A 25,760-nucleotide genomic window follows, 5' to 3' on the forward strand; every position below is an offset into this window, starting at 1 on the left:
CAGCGAGCCCACTGATTACATTTCCATGAGGAGCTAAATTGATGACAATTTCTTTGCTGGTTGAGGAGCGAAGCTGGCACCTCAGTTCCCCCTTTTCCTGGTTGATGTTCACACCTGACAGGTCTCATTATGCCAGTATTCTGGCAGGCGAGGAGTGGCAGTCCCTGGTACTCCTGAAGGGCCTGTGGATTAATCCACACCTGGACCCAGCTCTGACCTCACCATCCTACCTACCCCATTTTTATTTCCAGAATTGACAACCCCTACCCTTGGCATCCCCCCCCCATTATCTTCAAAGTGGGTGTCTGGGCTCCTGCTCAGCCCACACTCATGTTGCTGAGGGCAAGGACTGAAGAAGAGAGGGGTCCTGCCACACCCCACAACCAGCTGCACAGCAAGCAGGGCTACCCTGCTAACCAGTTAGGCAGTGGGTGGCAGAGAGGTGACGTGATTGGTCAGATCCCCCAGAGAGAAGTCCCAAAGGAGTGACGATTTGAGGGGAGGCATAAGATGGGGAGACTTATAAGCAGGGTTCATGGCTCCCTCAGGGAAAGGTTGTGTAGACTCCATTTCTTTTCTGACACCCCCCCCCCCCCCGCCACACACACACACAACCTTGGCTGTGCCTAGGGATCCCAGCCCCCTACATTATGCTAAACAGGTAATCAAACATCTCGCTTTGCTAATTACTGCTCAATCCGATTAAATGCTACTGAAGCTCATCAACAGAGGTGGAGGTAGGGGGAAGGGCTGAAGGTGGCACAACCACATCTGTGATGGGGGTCTTATCCCCAGGGGCTCTAGGAGACAGCTGAGAAACAGCCAGGGTAGCAAGACTCAATACCTGGCAGAGGAAATGGGCAGAAGAGTTGTACCACACTGCTTCAGGGTTTCCCTCCTCCCAGAACCTTCATTACCCTCAGAACCCAGGCATCTGGCCATTCCCACAGCTCCACACACACACACCCCTGTCCCAGCTTTAATAAGTTCTGTTCTCTCACTGTCAATATTTGATTTCTCAGAGCCATCTCCACGGAGAGAGGGGGCTCTTCCCCTGCAGCCCCCCTACCTTGGCCCTTTTTTGCCCACCCCAGGCTCTTTGTGCCCCCAACCTTCTCTGAACTAGCTGATTTAATGAAATGATATTAAAGTCTTAAGCAACTCCAAAAGAATGGTTGTTATGGTGAAGGGAGTGGGCAGGACGCCTGGGTCCCTGAGGGGAGCAAGGGCTGAGGAGGAGGGAGAGGGAGCCAGAGGCTAAGGTCTGGAGGCCCCAGTCCCCAAAGGGGAGCAGCAGATTTAGGGTAAGCTGGGGACTGGCCCTCTGGATGATGGTAGGAAGCAGAGGATAAGGGCTGGGGGCTAGGACAAGGTGGGTAGTGGGAGGACATTTCTGGGGTCCAGGTCTCAGCCTGCTGTCCAGGGCATCATCAGGGATGGAGAGGCCAGCTGGGAGCACAACGCCTCTGTGCCAGCAGCCTCCCTGCTGACCACCCTGGGCCGATCCCGTGAGAACCAGAACAAGATTCCTCTTCAGCCCTGACTCATCCCTCCTCCCCTCCCCCATCCCCGCCCCTCAACAGACCCCCACAGGTGATTTGTAGCTGATGCCCTCATGGTGGTAGGTGGTCGCAGCCAGGAGGGAGTCTGTTCCATGACAGAGGGAGCTGAGAGTTTCCAGGAGAAGAGAGAACAGAGGCCAAGAGATGGGGAGCCAAACACCACCCCCATCTCCCCCCACCCATCCCATCTCACTCCCCTGGGGACCCTGGCCCAGCCCCAGTCCCCTTGGGGTGGTGGGAATGCAAGGACATTTGGCTGAGCTGATTGATGAGGGAGGAGGCAGCCACTGGGCACTGAGGCTGCTGTTTGCTGAGCACACAGCTTCCTCCCCACTCACCAGCTGCCGCTCCCCATCCCTGCCGCTCCCCACCCAGCCAGGCTGCTCGATCTACCCCCCCCCCCAACCAGCCACTGGGATTGGAGGGAACCCGTGCCTGAGTTTTTGATGGCAACTGATGGAAGTGGGAGAGCCAGGCCACAAAGGGCTTTGATCCTTCTGGGACCCAGGAACCTGGTCCCTCAAAATTCCCTTCAGTATCCCACCTTCCCTGCTACCTTTTAAACATCTCTCCAGTGCTAAATTTTCCCTCCCATTTAGTCTGCATCCTTTTCTCTACCCTCACCCAACTCCTTCAACCCATCTCAGCCAACCCCCTGCCTCCAAACCAGCCTGCCACATTTCTCCCAGCCTGCCTACAGATCCTGAAATGACTCTCCAGGGGAGGGGATGCCCCATGTTCACGATTCCCTTTAGAAAGCTCCATTTTTCATTCTAACTAAATTTCCAGTTGTGGTGTCAATCATCCTCCATCAGAAATTCCCACTGCAACCCTTTGCTCTATTCTCCTTTTCTTAAAACCCTCAACACTGACCACATACACAAACATAAACACCTCAACTTAATTTATATCCTGCTTCTGTTTAGAAGGATAGAAAAATCTGAGCTTCCATCTGCAGCAGAGCCCCCAGGGCAGCCTCCATCCTATGCTAGGTGAAGGCGTTACCTTCTGTGGTCCCCAGCTCTCTCAGATCCTTTACTTCCACTCTGCCTGCCTGTTTTGAACTCTGTCCCAGCAGCCCGAAATCTCAGGGCATCATCCCTGCCCTCCCAGAGCATAAAATTTAGCTGAGGAAAACACAACTCATCTGCACAAGAAACAAAGGGGACAACATAGAAGACCAGGTTAGATCAGCTTCCTAAATGTGGATTCTTCCTTAGTCATTTGCTGCCCTGCAGGCTGAGGCTGGGGAAGGACAGGACACTTCTAGAACGTGTGTGGCTGTGATGTATTCCTTGCTATTCCCAAGCCCGCCTAGACTTCCCCTCTGTGCTTCACACTTTCTGTTCCCTCTTTCTGCTCTGCCCTTCCCATACTGTCTGCCTTCCTTATGTGCATGCTAAGTTGCTTCAGTTGTGTCCGACTCTTTGCGACACCATGGACTGTAGCCCACCAGTCTCCTCTGTCCATGGGATTCTCCAGGCATGAATACTGGACTGGGTTGCCATGCCCTCTTCCAGGGGATCTTCCTGACCCAGGGATCAAACCCATATCTCCTGGATCTCCTGCATTGGCATGCGGGTTCTTTGCTACTAGCGCCACTTGGGAAGCCTGCCTGCCTTCCTTGCCTGCCTTCCTTACTCCTCATTATTCAAGGTCTTGAGCAAATGTCCTTCTTCAGAGAGACCCTCCTAACCTGAAGCATCTCCCTGATACCCTCCACCCTCTGCATCCCCTTCCTGTTTTGTTTACATCACTTATCACTGCCAGAAATGTTATTATGTTGTCCCACCAAAATGTGAACTTCATGAAAGCAGAGACTTTGCCTTATTCACCTCATACTATTAGTGCCTGCTATAGTACCTGGAACCAAGTAGACATTTAATATGATGCTGAACGAATGAATGAATAAATGAATGTTTGCCTGCCCCTCTTCTTTCTGTTATGGCTGTTATCCTGGGAGTGTGCTTGTGTATTTGTACCTAGAAAGCAAATAGGATGGCATGTGTTGTTCTGTATGAAGTCACCTGAGCTTTCAAATATCATAGCTCAAAACATACACGAGTCACCACACATGTGGAAGGCTGTATGTCTTGTGTTGTCAGTGTTGCAGGAGGGAGAGTCCATAGATGCCAGTGCTCTGAGGGGGTGTATCCCAGGGTAGTGCAGGGACTGCAGAATGCGCTGTTCCTCTCCCCAGCTGTGCATCTGTCCCCAGGTGTCTTCCTGTCTCTCAGCATGTTGTGATGTCTTGGCTGCTTTGGTGAGATGTTTGTCTGTCACGGCGGAGACTGTTTATCTCCACTGCTCTCCCTCTCTTCTCTCCACCTGTTCCTCTGGATATATGTGTAGGGGGAGTCTTCCTTGGCTCTCTTGCCCCCTCTCACACACAGCCCTGCCCCAGTCATGGACCCCTCCCTCATTCACTGGGCCCTGTTGCTGGGCTCTGGGTTGCCATAGTGACGGTTGCCAAGTCCCTGAGGCTGATAGCCAGCGATGGGGCTGTCGGCTCCATCCACGCGGGAGGCTGAGGGGGGCTTCCCATTGTGTGGAGAAGGGGATGTTGCCATGACAACCAACCCCCACTAAGGGGCAGGGACCAGCCCTTCCACACCCGCCTCCAGCCTCCCCACCTCAGGCAAGCTCCAGTGTAGGCTTAGAAGGCAGGAGTAAATTCCAGACAGCCCAGCACCTGGCCTTCCAGTTTTCAACTCCCCTCCTATAGCACCTGCACCTCTTGGGACCCAGGCATCTTGCTCAGACAGGGGGAGGAGCAGGGGTCTCACCAGATAGAGGCAGGCCAGGAGGACCCCTTGACCTCCAGGCAGATGGGAGACAGTGGGAGGGGACCTAAAGTCAGGGAGGGGCAGGCAGGGCAGAGGTTGTGACCCCTGCCGACTGGCTCCAGCGATACTCCTGATGGCTGCTTTTGTGACTGGAGAATGGGGCTGAGTCTAGGGGGCTGGGCACCCAAGTTTTATGGGGAGAAGAGCCTGGGTTATGGGTACACAGGGAGCCAGGGGATAGGCAGCTTGATGCCTGGGTCCCTGAGTCTTCTGGACACACAAGTGCCTTGGGTCAGGGTAGGAGAGTATAAACTGAACACGTGAACATGTTTTTTCCACTTTGTTTCTGAGACTTGCTTTGAGTCTTGTACTTTGGTTTAACAATAGAAACTTAGGCTTTCCCCCATGTGTGAATGTATATTCGGACATCCCCAATAGGATATATTGGCAACTCCCACTCCCACCTGGGTTTTTCTCTCCCTCCATTAGAAGTGGCTGCCTTCCTCAGCCTTCTCACTCACCTCCTTACCCATCCCATCCCCTTCCCCCAGCACATCATGCATTATCCACCTCAGTGATCCCACCAAACCCTCTCCCTACGCCTTGGTTTCATGCAATCCAACCCTCGGCTGGAAAGTCATTCTAACCACCAGTTCCCCATCCCAATTCATGTCCAAACATTTTCCAGCCTTCTTGTCAACTTTTCAAGTTTTTTATTCTTTTTTTTTTTTTTTTGGTTTTTGTTGTTCAAATTTCCCTTTTACAGTAAAACTATTGAGGTGATGGCCATATACCGCCACCTCCCCCATGGCAATATCAACTTCCTGTTCTCTGGAAGGAGTGATTAGAAAAATCAGGAAGGAGCTGGGAACTACAGCACCAGAGAGATGACCTCTGGTGGACAAAGCAACCATTTGGCTGGTGATTGAGGTGGCCGATGTGGTGCCCAAGGGCAGCTCTGATCTAATGGAAATGAGCTGGGAGGAAACTGAGGCAACATCCAATTAATTGTGCACTAGAGGGCTGGAAGAGGTATCAGCTGGTCACTATGAAAAGACTGGCTGTTGCTAAGGACCACCATCAGCTAGACCATTCAGTAGGCCACCATTTTGGTCACTAAGAAGGGAGCTGTGTTGAGTTTGAAGGCAGTAGGATATGGAGGATATGATGAACAAGACAGCCATCTGGGTTACTAGGGACAACACATGGGTTCTTGGGGTCACCCTGTTGGGTAACAGGGATTACATTGGGATATGGAAAGGGAAAAACAAGACAAATTGAGCCTGCCACAGCAGATGGCAGTCACCTTAGCTGTCCTAAAAGCAGCACAGAGAACAGGGGAAGAGGGATCCTGGCACGAGCCACTGAATACTAGGAAGACCCTCCTCAGTCCACTTGATCTTCTTTAGAGTTAAGTTCCAGCTTCCTCCTGAAATGGGAAGTTCTTCCTGCCACCCCTCCCTTCTCCACAGAGTATGAACCATCCACCTCCCCCCACCCCCCAGACTAAGCCACTTCCGGTTCCAGCCAGATCACTTCCTATTTCAGAAGTGCTACTTCCTGTCCTGGATGAAGGCACTTCCAGTTCCTGCTGCACTGCTTCTGCCACTTCCCAGGCCACTTCTGTCCAGGCCTGGTCACTTCTTGTCTGGAGCAAGTCACTTCCTGTCCCAAGTGGCCCATTCAGCATCAGACCAAGTCCATAAGTGTCCCGACCGGTTCATAGCTTGCTATTGGCCACTGGACAAAACAGCATATTTCTTCTCATGGTAGCTGTCTTGACCCAACCACCCCAAATGGCTGGAGTACGTATGTAGAGGCCTGGGGCAGGGCAGAGGAGGAGTCCTGCTGCCCATGCCCTGAGCTGGGGTGGAATGCCAGAGCCTTCCCCATAAGGCCCCCATTTTTGGCAGACTAAGGGGAGCGGTTGGTAAGAGAAGTCAGAAGAGGGAGCTGAAGGGAGAAATGCCTTGATGCCCCAACCCTGGAGATGGGAGGGGCACAGGATAAGAAGCCAAGAGGGTAAGTAAAAGGAGATACAGGGAGGAGGATGCTAGGGAAGAGGAACAGACCTAGAGACAGAGGAGAGAGAAAGAAAATAAAAGAGAGGGAGAAGAGAAAAACAGTGAGAGGCAGAAAGAGGAGAAGTACCAACCAAAAGACAGACTGTTCCCACCCCAAGCTCTCAGTGGGTGAGGGGAACAAGGATCTCTGGGTCATGATTAGAGGAGGAGGCTGAATCTCTGCCCCCTCCCCAGGGGAATAGGACCCAGAAACACAGAGACAGAAGGGTACACACAGCCAACCAGAGGGCAGGCAATAGTTGGGTGGATGTCTCAGGGAATCCTAAAAGTGGAGGAGAGGCAAGAGCCAGGAGGAGCAGAGGAGGTGATGGGACAAAGGGGGCCAAGGAGATGCTAGAGGTGTCCCTCAAACCATGAATTAAACTGGAGGAGCACCCCACAAAGGGCTGGATCCAGGAGAGCCAGGTCAGAGGAGCCCTCATACCTTGTAGTAGATGTTTGGGGGACTCTGGGGGGGCCCATCCTGCACGATGTACACAGGATGCCCATAGTCACCACTCACCTTCTCATAGTGGGGACAGAAGGGGGGGTCTGCAGCCCCACCACCCCGCAGAGCTATGCCTAGCTCCCCAGGCTCAGTCTCTCTAGGTCCCATCCCGCCTCCACCCCCCAGGCCCAGGGACCCTCCCCTCCCGAAGGAGCCAGGACCAGGGTGGCGACTCTCCGAAGGCTTGGCCCGCCGTCTCCGCCAACACATGGCACCCCCAGCCCCTGCCACGCCCAGCAAGAGCAGCGCCAGCCCCCCTGCTGCCCCGGCCACTGCGGGCATGCTGGGAGGGGGCAGGGGGCCTTCAGCACCCCGGGAGGTTGCATTGCTGGTGGGGTCACCTGGCAGGGAAGGGGTGAAGGAGGAAAGAGGGGGAGGGGCTGAAGGAGCCACCTGGGCATCTGGACACCCAGCCTTGGGGGTTCCCATGGGCTTCCCCAGTAGTGCTCAGGCCCTTTGGGGACCCCAAGCCCTTCCCCTCCCCGCCAAGCCCCATTCCGAATCCAGGTGTGTCCAGCCCTTCAACCCGTGCCAGGCAGTCCTCCCCCTTCAGCGCTGATTGAAGCACTGACTTGGCTAATTAGTTCTAATTGAGTCTTTTCCTCATTTGGCTTCCATTCCCATCCCACCCTCCCATCCTCTCTTCTCCTCTTTCCTGTATCATTGCCCCCAAAACTGCAGAGGGAGGGAGAAGGTGGCAGCAGGGCAGCTAGGGTCCGAGAGCAGAGGACGAGGGAAGGCAGGAGGCTGGACCCGTGGTTCCTACCTGCAGTGCTCTCTTTCCCAGGCTCCAGGCTGTGGACTGCCCCTCGGTCTCTTTCCATGGGCATTTCAGACACAGGTTTTCGGGGGGCAGCCCCTCCTCGGGGACCTGGAGATGGGGAAGACCTGAGAGAGGGGCTGAGACAGCAGCCCCCCGACCATGAAGATACTGCCCCAGCCTCCTCCAGCCCTTAGCAGGTGTGCCCCAGCCCCGCTCACTTTGTCCCACTCGGAGAAGCACCTTCATGCCTCTGGTGAGGCACACACCTCCCTGCAAGCTCTCCAGGCCTTCCCGGGTTCCATCCGACGTGGCTGGAAGAGAACCAGAGGGAAAAGTTGGCACTCAGAGCTACCCCTATTCCATCTCCACTCCTGGCCCCAACACCATCCGAGGTGGCTCCAAGGGTCCCTTCCCTTATCTGCCCTCAGTCCCAGGGTACCTTCCCATTAGACCCTGCCCTCTGCCCAGCAGTACCAATTATGTAGTAATCGTGGTGTGAGCGGAACTCATGGCCCCAGAGGTTAGGGCTATACTCCTGGAACTTGATGGTGAAGCGGAGATCCAGATCTGGCCGGTCACAAGTGAGGAGGAGGTTTGGGGCAGGGGGTGCCTCGCAGCGCCGGCCCTGGGCACCCCCTACCAGATACAGCTTGTAGAACTCGTAATTAGGAGAGGAGTGGGGACCCGGGGGCCGGGCCCGGGGGCAGAGCAGATCTAGCCGGTCCCCGATCTGAGGGTAGAGGACGTAACCACCCTCTGCCTGGAACCTGTGGGGAGGAGGGCGAGGTGGACAAGGATGAGAGGTGTCAGAGGTCTAGTCCCCAAGCTTTGCCTTCCTCACCCCTCACCCCTGCAGGACAGCCTTTGTCTGAGTGGGGAGTCTGTTCTGACAGCGCGGGCACTAAGGGCTCTGGAAGCTCACGTGGGGAAGCAGCAGGAGGCCCGGCTCAGAGGTCTCCTGCCCCTTGGTGTGCCCAAATGCACTCTTCAGCCCGCCCTCACCACATGCACACTGCCATCTCTCGCTCCATCACCAGCCCTGTTGCCATGGCAACAGGATGCCAGTTACCAAGGAGCTGGCCTCTCTGGAACCACACAGCCCACCCTCCCAGGTGATTTCACTATTCCATGGCAGTCCACGATGGGGGCAGAGCCTCCCCTCCCCCAGGCCACCACTGAATTTCAGGGATTTCCGAGCAGAGGGGGCAGGATGGGAGGGTGTGGAGGGTGGTCCAGTGACCCAAGTTGGCCAGGCAATGCGACAGGAGGCAAACCTGGCAATGGCCCTAAATGGGGCTAAGGGGGACCAGGGTCTGTGGGCCAGCTGCCCCAGACTTTACCCTGCCCAGCACGCATCTTGCCCAGGTCCCGCACTTCCTAGGGAAAGTGACCTATTGCTCTGGAATGGAAAGGGCTGACTGTTCTACCCACAGCTGACACAAGCCCATGTCTCCCTTGGCCCCAGTGGCCACTAGCCTAACCTGCCAACAACTGCAGCCCCTCCCTGTGCATGAACGGCAGAGAGGGTCTCCGAACTTGGTCACAGGGGACTGCTGCTGATGTCTTCCCAGACTCCCTCCCATCCAACATCCCAAAGAGCCCCCAGAACACTCTAACCACCTTTTCTCAACTCTATCAGAATAAGCCTAACATATCCTCACACTGCAGTTGATATTCCAGCTGCATGTGGGAGCTGGTGGGTAGGAGACTGAGAGAGGAAAAGATATTTGAGATGAGACCCCAAGAGAAAGGTGAGGGAAGTGGCCAGGCCAGGGAAATGTGACAGAGGCCAAAGAACAATCACCCTTGTTCTCCTTCAGTGAGCTTATAATGTGTTCAAATACCTTACCTCTAATCTTCATAAAGGCGGTAAGGACTGAGGATACAAACTTGGAAAGGTTAAGTGACTTGCCCAAGGCCACACGGCCAAAAGCCACAGAGCTAGGATTAAGACTTAGAAGGTTATGAGCTCCAAAGCACCTCTTCCCACGGCCTCATACAGCCTCCTCAGGTAAGTAGGAAGTTTTCAAGACCAAGAATTCTTTTGCTCATGGGGAATGGGATCTGCATGGAGTCAAGAGACCTGGAGGACCTCGCAAGGGTTCTGTCCTACTCTGTGTGACTTGAAGTTTCATCTGACCCCTAGCCTTTCTTCAGAGCAAAGGAAGTATGCCACGGGACAGAGGTCTGATGGAAGAGGTTGCAGCAGAGATGGGGGAAGGGGCAACCAAGTCCTCAAGACTCCAGATGTAAGAGAGAACATGGGGGCTTTAAGGGGCTCCAGACTTCTTTCAGTGAGAAATCCCCAAGCCAGGAAGGGAGTAAAATCTTCTGCTTGGGAAATTGTTCCACCAGGGGCTCACCGACCCTCTGTGGGCACGAGTAGGGAGACGGATGAGTGAAGAAGAGTCAAACAGGAATGGGCGAGTTGTCCCTGAAACCCCAACCTGAGCCCCTCCCCTCGCATCTCCACCACTGAGTCCCTTCTGGGGAAGGAGGCACCCCCCTTTCCTCTCAGCGCCTCAGCAGCACCTACTCAGCTGCTCTCCTGAGAGCTGACATTAACCAGGCTCCCTCTAAGCCCAGCCCCTGACACCACTCAAGTCTCCCACAAACCCAAATAACCGCTCCCCGGCCCCCCGGGTTACCCAGGAACTTCCAAATCCTTGCCCCTTGGGGGTCTCTCAAACTCTTGACACATGGCTATCACCACCCACATCCAGCTCTGTGTGCCACTCGCAAATCTGGCTCCCAAGATCACCTCTGTCTGGTTACCCATCAGCTCACATCCACACACCAGCACCCTCCCTCCAGCCTCCTCCCAGCTCAGAGAACTCAGCCCCTCAAAGTCCCCAAAGCTTCCAAGCTTCCTGCCCAGGAGGTGTGGGGTCTCCCCAGCCCGGCGCCGCTCACCTCTTGTTTGCCGAATTCCAGTAGACAGGCTCCAGGCTGAGCCCAGACACCAGCCCCAAAACCCCGAGCAGCAGCAGAGCCCCGACTCGCACGCCCCCCGGCCCAGAATGGGGGGCCCCCATGACCCCGCCAAGGCCCGGGGGGCGGGGCACCAACTCCCCCAAAGTCGCTCACCCCCGGGGGGTGACTGCCTTGGCCTCTCGGGCTATTCTGCCCGAGCCGCCCGGGTGGCCGATGCCCCCAGCTCCCACGCGGACCCGCTTCCTGCTCCGCCTGTGTCCCCGCTCTGGAGCGCTCAGCCCACAGGAGCCCTTCCAGGGGCAGTCTGCAGGCGCCCTATGCCCCTGGCCCACGCGCCGGCACCCCAGGATCGGCGAGCGGGCCTAAGTAGGGGACTGGGGGAGCGGGGGGCCGGGCGGGGGCGGCATTGGGCGCCAGGGGAGGGAGCGGGGAATGGGGCGCCGAGCCGGAGCCCCAGCCTCGCTGGGATTGAGGGCAGCGGGCTAAGGGAGGAAACCAGTCCCGAGCCCAGGAGGGGGGAGTTAAAGGAGAGGCGGGGAGGGGGAAAGGATGGCGGAGGGAAAAACCGGAGCTGGAGCTCGAGTCGGAGCGGGCGGCAGGATTGCAGCCCACGTCCCCCACCCCCCTCACCTCGCGCACCTCCCGCCCGCCCAGCTGTCTCACGCCGCGCCCCGCCTTGCTCCCCTGCGCGGTCTCTCACGCCCCCTTTGTCTCTGCCACTCTCGGCCTCTGGCTTAGTTTCTGCCCACCTCCCCTCCTGCCCTGGGATCGCCCGGACGGCTGGAATCTTCCGCTCTCTCAAATCCAGAAAGGCTCTCTCGCCCTCTACATCCCGAGGAACCCAGCCCCTTTCCCTCCCGCAGCCTCCTCCTCCCCCATCCCAAAACATCGCCGCTGCTCTCGGGAGGTCTGGAGAGAATAATAATAACCTTGAAGGCTCCGCACTTTACGGGAGCGAGCAGAGTGGTTCGTCTAGACTACTACCTGTGTGAGGTGGGAGGGGCAGAGCTGAAGGATCCCCATTGCAGTGATGAAGAAACTGAGGCTCGGGGAGGCCCTGTGACTTGCCCAAGGTCACACCGAGAATCTGGGATGAAGCTGAAACCAAACCCAGGCTGCCGAACTCCCAGTCCCGGGGTCCCTTGTCACAGCCTCCCCGACCCTTTACTGCTACCTAGGCGTTGATGAAAGGCAAGAGATTAGGGGGGGAAACGCGGGCCCTTCTTAGATGGTTGTGGGGAGAAACGGGTCTGGAGAGGAAAGGCAAAACCTACAACCCCAAACCCGCTTTCAGCCGGAAGGGCTGTTTCCAATTATCCTGGGGGAAGGGAGGAGGCTTTGTCTTTTTGGGTGTAAGAGCCCCGGCTTTCAGCACCTCTGGGCAGAGGTGACATTCCTCACTCCTCTCCAGTCGTCGTCACAGGCGTCCCGTTCTCCCCTCAGACTGGGAGTCCACAATCAAACCCTCTGCTGACAGTCTCTCTTCAGAGACCCCTTCTCGGTGTCTGGTAAGGTGTGTGTGGAGGGGAAGCGGGGAGCCACTGCTTGAAATAACAACCACCACCCCAACCAAAGACAGAGCAGATAAATGGAGAAACCAGACGAGTGACAGCTGCTGAAAGACTCGCCCTTGCCCTGCGTCTAACGGGAATACAGAACGTGACGTCTGTGGTTTTCGGCACCTTTACTCCTTCATGTGTGCCCTTGACTCCAGCTACTCAGTCACCTGCCTCTCGGGGAGTCCAGGGGAGGGGAGGCGGTCCTCTGGCTCTCCTTCCCCCAGAGCTGACTAACGGTCCCTCTGCTGCCGAATGATGGTAAATAGTGTCGAGCGGGAGAGCGCGGGTAACTGTCTGTCACCGTCTGCACAGTCTAACACGGTCACACCCAACAGTCTGACACACAGTTCCTGCCACTCCTGCTCAGCCACACTCACCCTGACCCCTGCCGCCCCCACCTTGGGAGTGGGATTTCAAACAGGTTTCCTCTCTTCAGTTTACCAAGTTGCCTAGCAACCCGCCAGTCAATGGCATGAGGCCCCACCCCCCACTGGCTTGACTTCACACCAAGCTTCGCAGCCCCATTGGTTCCCGCCTAGTCCCACCTCTCAACCCTGGTTTCAGGAATATTATGCCAGTCCCCGCTGCTGGACTCCGGAGCCCACTGGTACCCCTCCCAGCCTCATCTCCATCATCTGCCTCCCCAAAGAGACACAAAGACTCCAGTATCATATAAAATCTTTTTATGTAAACTCACCCCCAGCCCCCTCTGTCCCTCCCTGTCCCATCTCCTCCTGGTGGGCATCTGAGATGCTGGTGTCTGGGCCTCCCCCACACCACCAGAGCTGAAGCTGACATTCCAGGTGCACGTGGCGCATCGAGAGCAGAGGAAGGTCCACTTCCTCCTCCCCCTCATCCTCACTCTCCGTGGGCTCCGGAAACACACGCTGCCCGGAGGCGGTGGCCAGCAGAGGCAGGCTAGGGTGCAGGCTATAGGGAGAGATGGGTGGCGCTGGTCAGTTCCCTGAGCCAGGATGCCCACTCGCTCAGGTTTACCTCCCTCCCAAACCGAGCCCCCAAATGTGCAAAATTGACTCATAACCTCACGCCATTGGTGCAGTCCTTCTGGGGCTGGAAACTCAGCACTGGCTCCAGCTTGCTCTCAAGCCCCACCCCACCGGTGTCCCACACAGAGACAGCGCCGTTAGTGCTGCCGCTCACGAGGAACTGCCCAGTCCTGGAGGAGAGAGAAGAGGCCTGCCGACATGGAGTCATCACCCAGGGCAGGAACCCTTCACCGTCAAGGGCTGGGATCCCGCAGTTGGGCTCTGGCATCCCAGGGGCATCAAGGCCCCAGCAGAGAGGAGTGCCAGTCACTCACGGGTCCAGATCAAAGTAGATACGCTGATTGGTGGTCACCTCACGGCTCAGGGACCACAGTGGGTGCCCAAGCTGCCGAAGATCCCAGCACAGAAGCTCAGCATCCTGAGAACAAAAAACAGGAGCCTAGAATCCACCCTCCACTCCGCTGCCTCCAAGACACATCTGCTTCCCCTCCAGGGTTATAAGCACTCCTTTAGCTGGGTTGACTTTTTTCCCCCATGCCCATCTCCCAACACAGCAGACTACATCCCCACTCCTGCCTTCTACCCACTTGTTTTGGAACCTCAGAATATGATCCCTACCTTGCGGGCTCCGGAGAAGAAGCGATTGCCATCGGGGTGAAAGCAGAGGTGCGTGATGCCCCCTTGGTGTCCTCCCAGCAAGGCAAGAGGGGAGCCATCTTCCCAGGTGTATAGGCCCAGGGAGCGGCCATAGGAGCCACAGGCGTAGAGGGGCTGGGCTGGGCTGAAGGCTATGCAGGAAATGATGCCACTCTGGCCCTGCCTTTTTGCTAGAAGGGGAAGGAACAACGTGGGGGAGAGAGCAAGAGTACCCAACATTAACCAGGCTAATCAGAGGTGTACCTCTGTCTCCTGTCCCAGAGCCCAGGTGCTGGACTCAGTGTCCCCTACACCCCATTCGTTTTCAGCAGGACGAAAACTTCTGATGCTCCCTAAATCCTTCTATCCCCTTCAAAGGACCAAAAGATGCAAGCCCCACTTTCTTCCCTCTCAAACCTCAATTTTTCTTTTTTAAAAAAAATTCCAAAAAAAAAAAAAAAATTCCATCTTATTTGTTTCCCCACCCCACCACCTAATAAGCATTCAATTACTGCTTTTGTATTTTCCTTTGGCTGCACCACAAGACATGCAGGATCTTAGTTCCCTGACTGGGATCAAACCTGTGCCCCCTGCAGTGGAAGTGCAGTCTTAACCCCTGGACTGCCAGGGAAGTCCCCTCAATTTTTCCTTGGAAGGGTCAGAAAGCTGAGGTTTACAGGCAAATGGAATCAGCTTCTCCAGTTTCTTGGAAAAACCAAGACTTTGGGAACCAAGAGGTAAAGAACCAACAGGGGAGGGGCTCAGGAGTGAACCAGCCCTTGACTAGAGTTTGATCTTGGGAAAGTTTTATCCCCTCCGTGAGTCTGCTTTCTCCTCTACCTACTGGGTACAACTTCCCAGGGCTGTGAGGGTAACAACCTCTCAACCCCCCCACCTCCGCACATGACCACAGGGCCCCTCTGCTCTTGGCTGGGCCCCTTTGCTCTTGGCTGGGCCCCTTTCTCTCCTCCCTTGGAGGTGTAGACTGCTTACCAAACGTGGTTCGAACCTCGCAGTCTCGGCCGGGCCGGGATGTGGAGAAGACACGCACAGTCCGGTTAAAGCCACAGAAGAGCTGCGAGCCATCCGGGGAGAAGCAGAGCGAGTGGGCTGCTGTCAGCTCATCCTAGGGGAAGGGAAGGGCTGGAAACAGGCCTGGCGCACAGCCTCTTCCTTCTCCAGGAAGGAGAGCTAGGCCAGGGCAAGCCCTGGGGCTGGGCAGAGAGTCCCTACCAGATGATTGTAGGAGCGAAAGGAAGCCCGGAGCTCTCCGGTGAAGGCATCCCAGATGTGAATTGGGTTCTCCCGGCTGCTGCTGGCCACGCTGAGAGAGACATGGACACCGAGGCCCCGGTGCTGTCAAAGGAAGGGGAGGAAGCCAACTGACCGGCCCTCTCAGCTCACATCTGAAGGTCAAAGCAAGCTTCCCTCCTCCTGAGACCCCCACAGCCCCTGGCTGTCTCTCAGTAGAGGGTCCCCTTAAAACGGGGGTGGGGAGGGAAAGCAGGCGAAAGACATCACTTACTAGGAGGTGTCTGGCTGAGCTGAAGACATCAGGGAATACCAGCAGTAGTCATAGATGGTGTCGCCTTCCACCATTCGAAGGACAGGGGCCTAGACAGAGATGCAGAGATGCTTGGGTCACTGGTAGGACAAGGAGGCCCACTCGGACCTGGAGCAGGTTTATGGCAGCGGGAGACGCTCTGTGGGCACTTAACCAGGCAGGAGAAGGCACATCAGGCAAATACAAGAACAAGATCTTGATCTTCCAATTCAAGGCTAGCTCAGACTTTCACATCAGACTTGGGCCACTAAATGCCATACAGATTTATCCTTTTGCTTTGTCCACACTTAGAAAGAAACAAATAACACCCCAACCCAGAGACAAAGAACCAGCCAATGATGCAAATACCCACCAAGCCACCTACCAGGTGCCATTGGATCTTTTACAAAAGTTATCGACCAGTTCAAAAAAGCAAAGAAGTATTAAAACAAAGCCAAACCAAACCCTGTGAGGCCTCCACTCAGCTTAAGAAACAAAATATTTTACCAGTTAAAAACCTCTTCCCAATGAAATCCTCCTTCAGAGGGAAACACTATCCTGAATTTATCATTCCTGTATATTTTTTTAGGAATATATTCATAGAGGAAAGACAATATATAGCATGGTCTTGCTTGCCTTTAAACTTAATATGAATGGTACCAAGCTGTACGCGTCCCATCGTGATTATGAGATTTATGGTGACAAACTTAGCTTGAATTCACGCATTTTCCCTGCTTCACAGCACTCCATTCACGCATCGTTCTCTATTGACAGTCACTGATGTTTTTTCAGTTTCTGGCAAGTGCACTTTAACAATCTGGTACACATGTGGGAGGGATTCTCTGCAGTTTCTGCTACCGAGGGAAACCACTGGGCTCCATGGTATGTGCTCTGCCAACTCTACGAGATCGTGTCACTTTTTTTTTTCCAAAAGTGCTCATCCCAATTTATTCTCCCCGTAGCGGCGTGTAGGAGCACCCATTGCTCTGCCTCCTCTTGCTGTTGCCAGACTCCCATATTTTTCTCAATTTGAAGGCTGTGAAATGGTATTTCATTACAATATAAACTGGCATCTCTCATTACCAGTGAAGACACTTTTCCTTCTAAGGGCACCTTCTCATAGTTTTTGCTCAGTTTTCTCCTTGGTTGTTGTCTTTGACTTACTGACTTGAAGGAAATCTTCACATCAGCAGGATACAAGTCCTTTGTCACTTACTTGCTGGCCCTTGGGGTGATGTCACCCAGCTGTGACTGCAGGTCCACATCTCCACTCTTAACCCTTGCATCTGACTGCCTGGAGGAAAGTTCCATTAGGGCATCGCACAGGCTCCTCAAACTCAGTTTAGCTGCAAGAGACCCAGCCTCTGCTGCCTCTGAATCTGCTGCTCCTCCTGGGCTCTGCACCCGGTTCTCAAGGTTGAAGTCTGAGCACCCTGACTACTACTCTCTTCACGCCCTTTCCTCTCCTGGTCCAATCCAAGGCCAGAGCTTGCCAATTCCATCTCCTAGGTTCACTTGAACATGTCTCCTTACCTCTGATTCCACGTGTAGCCACTACCTTCTTGCCAGCGTTTCTACACATGCCCTGGCCTCCCTCCTCCCCATACTCTAACCTGCCACTCAATTTTCCACTCTTCAGCCACAATGAGGCCCTGGACTCATGTACCGCATCATTCTCCTGCTCAAAGCATTGCAATATTTCTCCATAACCCTCAGTATAAAACCCAATCTTCTAGGAAGACTTCCCTTACCAGGCATCTACCCCACACCCACCTCTCCAGGCTCATCCCTCACACCTGCCTTCTTTCCTGTAACATCTCCACACCCCACCATCCTGATTCCCAGCTCTGAGAAGGTGCCAACTCACTGCATTCCTGGGCTGCAGGCTTTCACACACACTAGACTCCAAGTCTGGAACAGCCTTCCCTCATTTCCCCCAACAACTCTTCCTGGTCAAATCCTAGCCATCCTTTGGGTCTCTCAGACACTTCTCCCCATGAGAAGCCTCCTCCTGAACCACATTCCAAATGCCGTCTGTGTCTCCACTCTGCAAAAGGCAGGAATCATGTCTGTCTTACTTACCACCGCTTCCCCAACACCTACTGAGGAATCAGCACAATCAGCAGTCAAATGTTTCAATGGGAAAATGGAAACAGAAGACTGTCCCAATAACATAAGGCCCCAAATAATAGCAACTTGAATTAAAACAGAGTGAACTGGATAAATTAGAAAGATCAGGTGGACTTGATGGGATTTGGTAATTAATTGGATGTGGGGGTTAGGAGAGGGCGATTAAAGGATGAGACCCTGGTTTCTGGTTTGGATACCTAAGGTCACCAAGATGGTAGAAAGACATGGCATGCAGAAGAGAGCTGAGGTGCCAAGGTACTCAGCAAGTTAGGGAGAATCAGACAGCCTAAGCCACAAAGGAACAGTTTTTACAAACCAGAAAAGCAATTGTCTGGATATAGCATTTGAGAATGAGGACACCCCCTCCCCAACCTAAGATATGTAGGACACAGAGGTTGCACAGTCTCCCCTAGAGAAGGTATAGGAAAGGGAAGGCCTCAGGCAAGAGCCACAGGGTAAGCAGAGTATTCAGGGAAGAGGCAGGGACATAGAAATAGGAGTTCCAGAAAGCTCTGTGAAAAGGTAGAAAAAGGAGGAGAGGAGTTGGGAAACTATGTTGAGAAGAAGCAGTACACAGATGCACAAAAATACCCCCAAACCGTCCCCCACTTTCCCCACCTACATAAATGTTATCCATTTCCATACCAAACTTCCAGACGTTAAAAATGAAAATACCATGCCGCAAGGCCAAAACACCAAAACATGAAACAGAAACAATAATGCCACAAATTAAATACAGACTTAAAAAAGAAAATAGCTAATGAGTGAGGTTGTGATAGAACTGGTATACTCATATTGCCAACACCAGTAATAATAATAAAAAGAATAAACAGCATAAAAAGCTTTTGAAAACAAACTGATTATTGGTATTACAAAACATAAAAAAAAATACTGATACTCTTAGATCTAGGGTATTTCTTATAAAACTTCTCTGTTTCTCTGAAGAATCTCCATCGAAACACATGGAGATGTTCACTGAAAAATAATTTATGATATAAAAAATCCTGAAAACAATCCAAAAGTCCAAAACAGAGGAAGAGTTAAGAAAACTATCATTGGAGAAGGAAATGGCAACCCACTCCAGTATTCTTGCTTGGAGAATCCCATAGACAGAGGAGCCTGGCAGGCTACAGTCCATGGGGTTGCAAGAGTCGGACACGACTTAGTGCACTGTCTCACCCCAGAGATCCTGCCACATATACCACAAAAACCAAGCATCCCCCAGTGACCTTGGCCCCACTGTTCGAATCACTCCCAGGTAGGAATTTAGGCACATGTCCACAGAGGTCACAGACAACATACATACGGTTCTGTTATGTCCCATATATTACCCTTTCATGTCCCAAGGAAGACATTTTCTTTTAGAGATTTTCATTTAGTGTATCTTTAAAAAATCTTGCGTTAAACTTGCCTCCATCTTTTTCTTGGGTAAGGACAACCCAGAAATGGCCCTTTTGTGTCTGTGATATTGCCATTCACAGCTTTTCTTGATAGGCCTAGTACAATCTTGAGAACAGGGTTGCTGTATGCTGAATGTCAGATGGCAGCTCTTAGCTTTGCCTATCTTAGGTAGTTATGCTGTGCATTTTTTATTGGTGTACCATGTTTGATTTGCCCCTAATACCTTTGAAGTTTTTCTGAGAAATGAAATAATACAACATGAACTTATTAAAATACATTTTAAGCCTTTTAAAAAAAAGAAAACTATCATAAGCATTCAATGCAATATCATAAACCATTAAGCATGATAACCACAAAGACTGGAGGACCACAAAAAACATTTATGATATGACTGTTAAAAGTAATAGTGTACAAAACCATCTACCATAGTATTACAACCACATACAAAGCTTCAGTATTTGGACAGAGCTTAGGAAGAATGACAATGACAGAAAACCAAAGACAAACCCAGACAGTGTATTAAAAACCAGAGACATTACTTTGCATACAAAGATTTGTGTAGTCAAAGATATGGTTTTTCCAGTAGTTATGTATGGATGCAGAAGCTGGACAATAAAAAAGGCTGAGCACCAAAGAACTAAGGCCTTTGAACTGTGGTGTTGAAAAAGACTCTTGAGAGTCCCTTGAACAGTAAGGAGACCAAACAAGTCAATCCTAAAGGAAATCAACCCTAAATATTTATTGGAAGGACTGATGCTGAAGCTGAAGCTCTTAATATGGTGGCCACCTGATACAAAGAGCTGACTCACTGGAAAAGACCCTGATGCTGGCAAAGATTGAGGGTAGGAGGAAAAGGGGACGACAGAGGATGAGATGGTTGGATGGCATCACCAACTCAATGGACATGAGTTTGAGCAAATTTCAGGAGATGGTGAAGGACAGGGAAGCCTGGCATGCCGCAGTCCATGGGATTGTGAAGAGTTGGACATGACTGAGCGACTGAACAATAACAACTAGAAAGAATGTATAAAAACATAAAGGGCTGAATTTTGTAGAGTGGTAGAAAACAATGACTTTTTCCCCTTTGTACCATTCTCATTCCTCTAGAACAAGTGTGTGCAATCAGTGTTCGATCTCTCCCATTCCCAGCCTCCTCTAACTGTCCCTGCTCCTGAACTCTTTCAGGCTGGCTGCACCATGCCCACCTGGTCCTGGTTGCTGGACACCACTGGTTTCTGTTCCAGGAACCAGGGCGAGGTGTGCCTTACAGCTTGCACAAGGAACCCCCATGTCTGCAGTCTCCAAGCTCACAGAGACGCAGGATAGGCAAGCGTTCAGGACCATCCCTGGAACAGGGCACCTTTCTTTCACAAGACCTGCACTCCCACTGACCTACAGGCATGGCATGTGGACTGTGCTCAATGAATATTTGTTGAATGAATCAGTTAATGAAAGAATGAATAAAAATGCCCAACATCCTGGCCTCTGCCATTCCTTGACTTCCTCAGCACCCACGGCCACCACTTCCACTCTGGACCAGCTGCCCACACCCACAACTGAGTCATCACCACAATCTCTGGCTATCATCTCCAACCCATCCAAGGACACCCCACCAGTCTAGTAGTTAGGACTCCATGCTTTCACTGCCAAGGGAGGGCCTGGGTTGGGGAAAAAAAAAAAAAGAACATCCAACCCATTCGGCTCCCTGAATTTCTACTACAATAACTGTTCAGCTTCATCAGAAACCCATTTACAACCCTTTTCCTTATCCACCTTACATGCTGGTCAACCATGACAGGGGTACCCCGGCAGATACTCTTGAAACACCCCTGGTCTTTCTTTCCGGGCAAATCCCAGCCAGATCTCCTATTCCTCCTAGACCATGCTTGCACTCAGCTAACACCAAGGACTACTAGTGTGTACTGAACACTGACTACATGCCAGGCACTATTTTAAGCACTTTACCCTAATTCTTTTACTTCTCACCACAGCTCTATGAAGTGGGTGCTATTATTACCATCCTCATTTTACAAACAGAGAAACTATAGTCAACTTACTAAGGAAAGATGCACAACCATGCTAACTGGTCTCACTTTCAATGAAGGATAACAAATTTCTAGCGGGGACTGAGCAAAGAAGAGTAGTGCTGGGCTTCCCTTGTGGCTCAGCTGGTAAAGTATCTGCCTGCAATGCAGGAGACCTGGGTTCGATCCCTGGGTTCGGAAGATCCCCTGGAGAAGGGAAAGGCTACCTACTCCAGTATTCTGGCCTGGAGAATTCCATGGACTGTATAATCTATGGGGTCCCAAAGACTGAGTAGACACAACTGAGCGGGAAAAAAAAAAAAGGAAAGAGCAACGCTACTCTACACCAAGCATTCCTTGGTGGTTTTGATTTTCTACTCCCCGGGGAATGATCATTTCACACCTTCTGCTGTCTCCCCACAGCCCCCTCCCTTCAGCTGATAGCCTCCCGTTATGCTTCCCTGAGAAGCCAAGAGACTGAGACACCCAAATCGTCCCATGACCAAACAACTGCCTCTGAACACACCCTTTGCCTTTCTTCCCACGGCGAGCAAGGATGCTGTGCCTGTCAAAGTCTAGTCCTTCAATGTGCTCTGGATCCTGTCTTCTCCCAGACATGCACGGACTCTGTCACACACAGCCCTCTCTTACAGCAGCGATTCCTCCCTCTCTACTGGCTATTCCTGACCTCACAGAAGCATCTTGTTAACCTTTCTTTAACCCCACATTCCCTCCGGTCACCATTCCATTTCTCAGCTCCCTTTCACAGGGAAACACTTTCAAAGAATTTTCTCTTCCATCCCCCACAACTGGCTTCTGCCTCCAACATTTCTCTGAAAGTCCTTTTCTTAAAGTCATTAACGTTTTCTACGGTCATTCTCTAAATCTGCCCTCACTGTCAACATGGCTAGACATGATCAGAATCATTAGACGTGATTTTGGCCTCCACTTTTGTAACTTCTCCTGTACCCATCTCCATGTGCCATAGCGCTCCATCTGCTTGAGCCTTCTGCTCCATCTCCACTCTCTCTTGAGATTGACTCCATCCTCAATTCCAAGATACCATCGACATGCTCTCCCACTTTCAAAGTATATCCTCAGCACCCTTCTCCAAGTCCCTCCTTAGATTTACATTTCACATTTAAAGTATCTAAAAATCCTTACTTCTGTCTCAACACTTCTTCATATCCTCTAAGTAAACTGTATGCCTATCCACCCAATTGACTTCCAAGTCCTAAGAAATATACTTCAAAACCACCCACCTCTATCTCTCCTGATACCACACCAGCACAAGCCAACATCATTTTTTACCTAGACTGTGGGATACACATCCAGATGAATTTCCACTCTTGCCCACTTACAATCCATTCTCTAGATTTCAGCCATCATTTCACTCCTCTCTTTTAATCTCTCCCACGGCTTCCTCAAAACACTCCAAATGCCCTACCCACAAGATGTGGCTGCCAGACATCTTGCCATCTTCACCATGCTTTCCCCCTCACTGGCCTTGGTCCAGGCGTACTGGCTTGCTTTCTGTTGCTTGAACACACAAGGCTCTTTCCCAGCTCTAAGTCTTTGTATAATAGCATTTTTGCCTTTTCTTGGAAAACTTCACATGACTGATCTCGTCATCCTTCAGATATCAGCTCAAATGCCCCTTCTTCAGAGAGCCCCTCCCTGACCTTTTTTTTAATCTAAAGCAGCATCCTCGGGACTTCCCCGGTGGTCCAGTGGCTAAAACTCTGAGCTCCCAATGCAGGGGGCCTGGGTTCAATCCCTGGTCAGAAAACTAGATCCAACACGCCACACTTAAAAGACCCTGCGTGCCACAACTAAGACCTGGCACAGCCAAATAAATAAATAAAGTTTAAATAAATAAATAGGTAAATAAAATGGATCGAACCTGGGTCTCCCACATTGTAGGCAGATGCTTTACCATCTGAGCCACCAGGGAAGTCCTAAATAAAACGACACTATTCAAAAATACAAATAGGTAAAAATAAAGCGGCTTCCTCTAGTTAGTCTCTCTTTATTCTGTTTATTTCCTTCATAGCATTTATTTATTTCCTTCACAGACTTATTATCATCTGCAAAAAACTTCATTATTTATTGGTTTACACATTTGTTGTATGTCTCCCACACAAAAACGCAAACCAGCTCTTTGTCTCATTCATCACTTTATCCCAATACCAAACACAGCAAGTGACTACTGGTGGTCATTCAACACATCTCTGTAAGTCAATTAAAAACCACAGTGAGAAAGCCACTACTCTTACAGGAAACACATATTCCTAACTAAAGGAAAAACATCTTTTTAAGTGACTTCAGAATTCAGGGTAGAAATATTACTTGTGGAAACTCATGGTGAAGTGTCCTGCCCGAGAACAGGAAACATGTGGACTGTTCTTTCTCCATCTACAGGAAGGCCTTAAATGTGCAATGTCTGATGAAGTGGCACTTAGCTCTTAGCCCCTGCCCTTACCATTTCTGCATATTCCAGTTGCTCCCCTTCATTGTACAGCTCTGGGGGCAGGTTATAAATCCGCAGAATATTATCAGCACTATTGGTCAAGATGCAGGAACCATCAGGGGCCCTAGGAGGATGAAAGAGTTAGAAAGCTGGACAGACCTAGATTTTCCAAGTTCAGGTCTAGGGCTGAGCTGACCTCTGGGATAGGTAAACACCCCTAGGACCTTGAGGAGAGAAGACACACAATCCTAAACGCAACTGAAGATCCTTCTCCCACCATGGTAGATCCTTCTCCCAGATAACTGGGCTGTTTTAAGGTGGAAATCCTGGGCGTAGTTTTCTCCCTGCCCTATAATCCTTACTTACCACTTACAGCCTTTCAAGAAGTTTTCAGGTTGGGTGATGAACTCTGACCAAGAACCACTGAGAAACCGAGGTACCTGGGAGAAGTTGTAGTTCCAAATGCTGTAAGGAAGATAGGGGGTAGACAACAAACCTGGGTCGCCAAAGCGAAGTGGAAATGAGCCTGGATAAATGGGGCTGAGGACTGGCCTATGAGATTACCTCACTCTCCCAATCTCCTCAGATTCCTGAGCCAACTGCTAGCACCACTTACGTGTATCCCTCATCCTCTGGACTGAGTTCTTCAGACACACCTTCCACGTCTTCTCCGGGCCCCAACTCTGGCCTGTTTGTTTCTTCTGCAGGAAGGCTCACATTTTCAGAAAGTTCTTTCTCCTCGACTCGACTGCTCAACTCACTAGGAGGACCAAACTCTGTTTCCAGGGGAGTGGAGAGAGAAGCTGGGACCCCTTCCTCCAGCTCCTGGGACAGAGCTAAGCCAGCCATGGGATCTGAGGACACCTGGGGCGGATCATCCCCATCGCGTGGCGGTGGCATCAGTTCAGGGTCCGTATTTTTATCCATCGGGGAAGCCTGATGAGAGAGACGGGCTGGAGCTGGGGCCTGGTCTGAAGGAAGGCAATCTGGAGCTAATGGTGGAGCCTCCGGTGTCTTCATACTGCAGAGGAAACGCGGCAGACATCGGCCGCGGCCAGGCAGCCCTCTTCCCGTCGACTACCAGGGGCCGGGCCCGCGGAGCAGCCGAGACGGCTTCAAAGTTCGCAGGGATTGGGATGCAGAACTGGAAAAATACTCCAGTGTATTCCTCCTCCCTGGAGGGGGCACAAGGCCCAGCGAATAAACAGCGTTCCTAAGCCTAGTCAGTAGCTACGTGCCACCAGTTCTCGCGGGATTTCGGTCCACCTTTCCATTGGACCTCCGCATCAGTGATCAGACTTCGCGTGCAACCCAAGGGAGGGGAGGAGTAGGAAGGTAATAGGTCACGGGTTCCCATCAAGCCCTGGGGCCCTGGGAAGTTTGAAGTGGCTGCTGGGAGCTGTAGTCCGAAAGCTTCCGCCTCGACGGGAAGTGCTTGAGCTCCCCCTGCGGTCTTCGGCGATCGTTCTTAAAGCACCTACCCTCCTCTCCAACCGGCAGAGGGCGCCAGCGCTGTATTCGATGTTACAGGTTTTGCGCCTCTTTTGCATCTTATTAGCTAAATTTTTCAGACCTCAGTCTCTTTTCATTCATTCAATAAATATTTATTATTGAACTCTTACTTGCTACCCAGTACTGTCATAGGTACTGGGGAACAACAATCAATAAGATTGTAGACAAGGTCTCTGCCCTTCTAAGTCTTAGGTTGCTATGTATTGAAGGCAAGGAACAAATCACTTCAGAAAGTGATGCTAAAAAAAAAAAAAAAAGAAAGAAAGTGATGCTGCTGCTGCTCAGTCGTGTCCGACTCTGTGCGACCCCATGGATGGAAGCCCACCAGGCTCCCCCGTCCCCGGGATTCTCCGGGCAAGAACACTGGAGTGGGTTGCCATTTCCTTCTCCAATGCATGAAAGTGAAAAGTCAAAGTGAAGTCGCTCAGTCCTGTCCGATTCTTAGCGACCCCATGGACTGCAGCCTACCAGGCTCCTCCATCCATGGGATTTTCCAGGCAAGAGTATTGGAGTAGGGTGCCATTGCCTTCTCCATCAGAAAGTGATAGGGGTGTGAAAATAAGATGGTGTAATATAGCGCATATGGAGGTATACGTTAGATAGGGACATTATGGAAAGCCTTCCTAAAAGTTGACAGTTTAGTTGATGCCTAAAAACTATCCAGCTATCTAGGAGAGGAGTGTTCCAGGCAGAGAATGCAAGTGCAAAGGCTTTCTTCCTTTCACCATATATAAAACAATGGCAGAAATCTTCCAAAATGGTTTCCACCAATTCGGCCGTTATGGTTTTCGCTTGTCGAACTTCCCCAATCCAAACGGTCACTAGCTACACTACCAATACGGCGAGAATCCTGACTTTCCCC

The 25,760-nt window shown here is 51.9% G+C and overlaps 2 protein-coding genes across 2 annotated transcripts; both read right to left on the bottom strand.

Annotated features, from left to right (window-relative positions):
* Positions 1-5,067: 5,067 nt before the first annotated feature.
* On the bottom strand, positions 5,068-10,717 carry EFNB3 (ephrin B3). Its single transcript, XM_040243462.1, has 5 exons — positions 10,596-10,717; positions 8,157-8,449; positions 7,901-7,993; positions 7,686-7,790; positions 5,068-7,260 (listed from the first exon to the last, which is right to left on the bottom strand). The coding sequence occupies exons 1-5, from the start codon at positions 10,715-10,717 to the stop codon at positions 6,851-6,853; spliced, it is 1,023 nt and encodes a 340-aa protein (XP_040099396.1). The 3' UTR covers positions 5,068-6,850.
* A 2,124-nt stretch (positions 10,718-12,841) lies between these two features.
* On the bottom strand, positions 12,842-24,763 carry WRAP53 (WD repeat containing antisense to TP53). Its single transcript, XM_040243463.1, has 10 exons — positions 24,003-24,763; positions 23,753-23,851; positions 23,399-23,510; positions 15,344-15,432; positions 15,052-15,142; positions 14,812-14,944; positions 13,801-14,009; positions 13,497-13,600; positions 13,218-13,352; positions 12,842-13,105 (listed from the first exon to the last, which is right to left on the bottom strand). The coding sequence occupies exons 1-10, from the start codon at positions 24,404-24,406 to the stop codon at positions 12,859-12,861; spliced, it is 1,623 nt and encodes a 540-aa protein (XP_040099397.1). The 5' UTR covers positions 24,407-24,763; the 3' UTR covers positions 12,842-12,858.
* Positions 24,764-25,760: the final 997 nt, after the last annotated feature.

The sequence above is a fragment of the Oryx dammah genome, unplaced genomic scaffold (genome assembly GCF_014754425.2).
Source record: "Oryx dammah isolate SB20612 unplaced genomic scaffold, SCBI_Odam_1.1 HiC_scaffold_8, whole genome shotgun sequence".
Taxonomy (NCBI): Eukaryota; Metazoa; Chordata; class Mammalia; order Artiodactyla; family Bovidae; genus Oryx; species Oryx dammah.

Excerpts from the sequence above, each read along its gene's own strand:
- EFNB3 (XM_040243462.1), bottom strand. The coding sequence starts at position 10,717 with ATGGGGGCCCCCCATTCTGGGCCGGGGGGCGTGCGAGTCGGGGCTCTG. Across the intron at positions 7,994-8,156 it reads CCACGATTACTACATAATTG|CCACGTCGGATGGAACCCGG; the intron begins GTACTGCTGGGC and ends GTTCTCTTCCAG. Across the intron at positions 7,261-7,685 it reads TGGGAAAGAGAGCACTGCAG|GTGACCCCACCAGCAATGCA; the intron begins GTAGGAACCACG and ends CTTCCCTGCCAG.
- WRAP53 (XM_040243463.1), bottom strand. The coding sequence starts at position 24,406 with ATGAAGACACCGGAGGCTCCACCATTAGCTCCAGATTGCCTTCCTTCA. Across the intron at positions 23,511-23,752 it reads TTCTTGAAAGGCTGTAAGTG|GGCCCCTGATGGTTCCTGCA; the intron begins GTAAGTAAGGAT and ends TCATCCTCCTAG. Across the intron at positions 13,601-13,800 it reads TCTTCTCCGGAGCCCGCAAG|GATGCTGAGCTTCTGTGCTG; the intron begins GTAGGGATCATA and ends TTTTGTTCTCAG.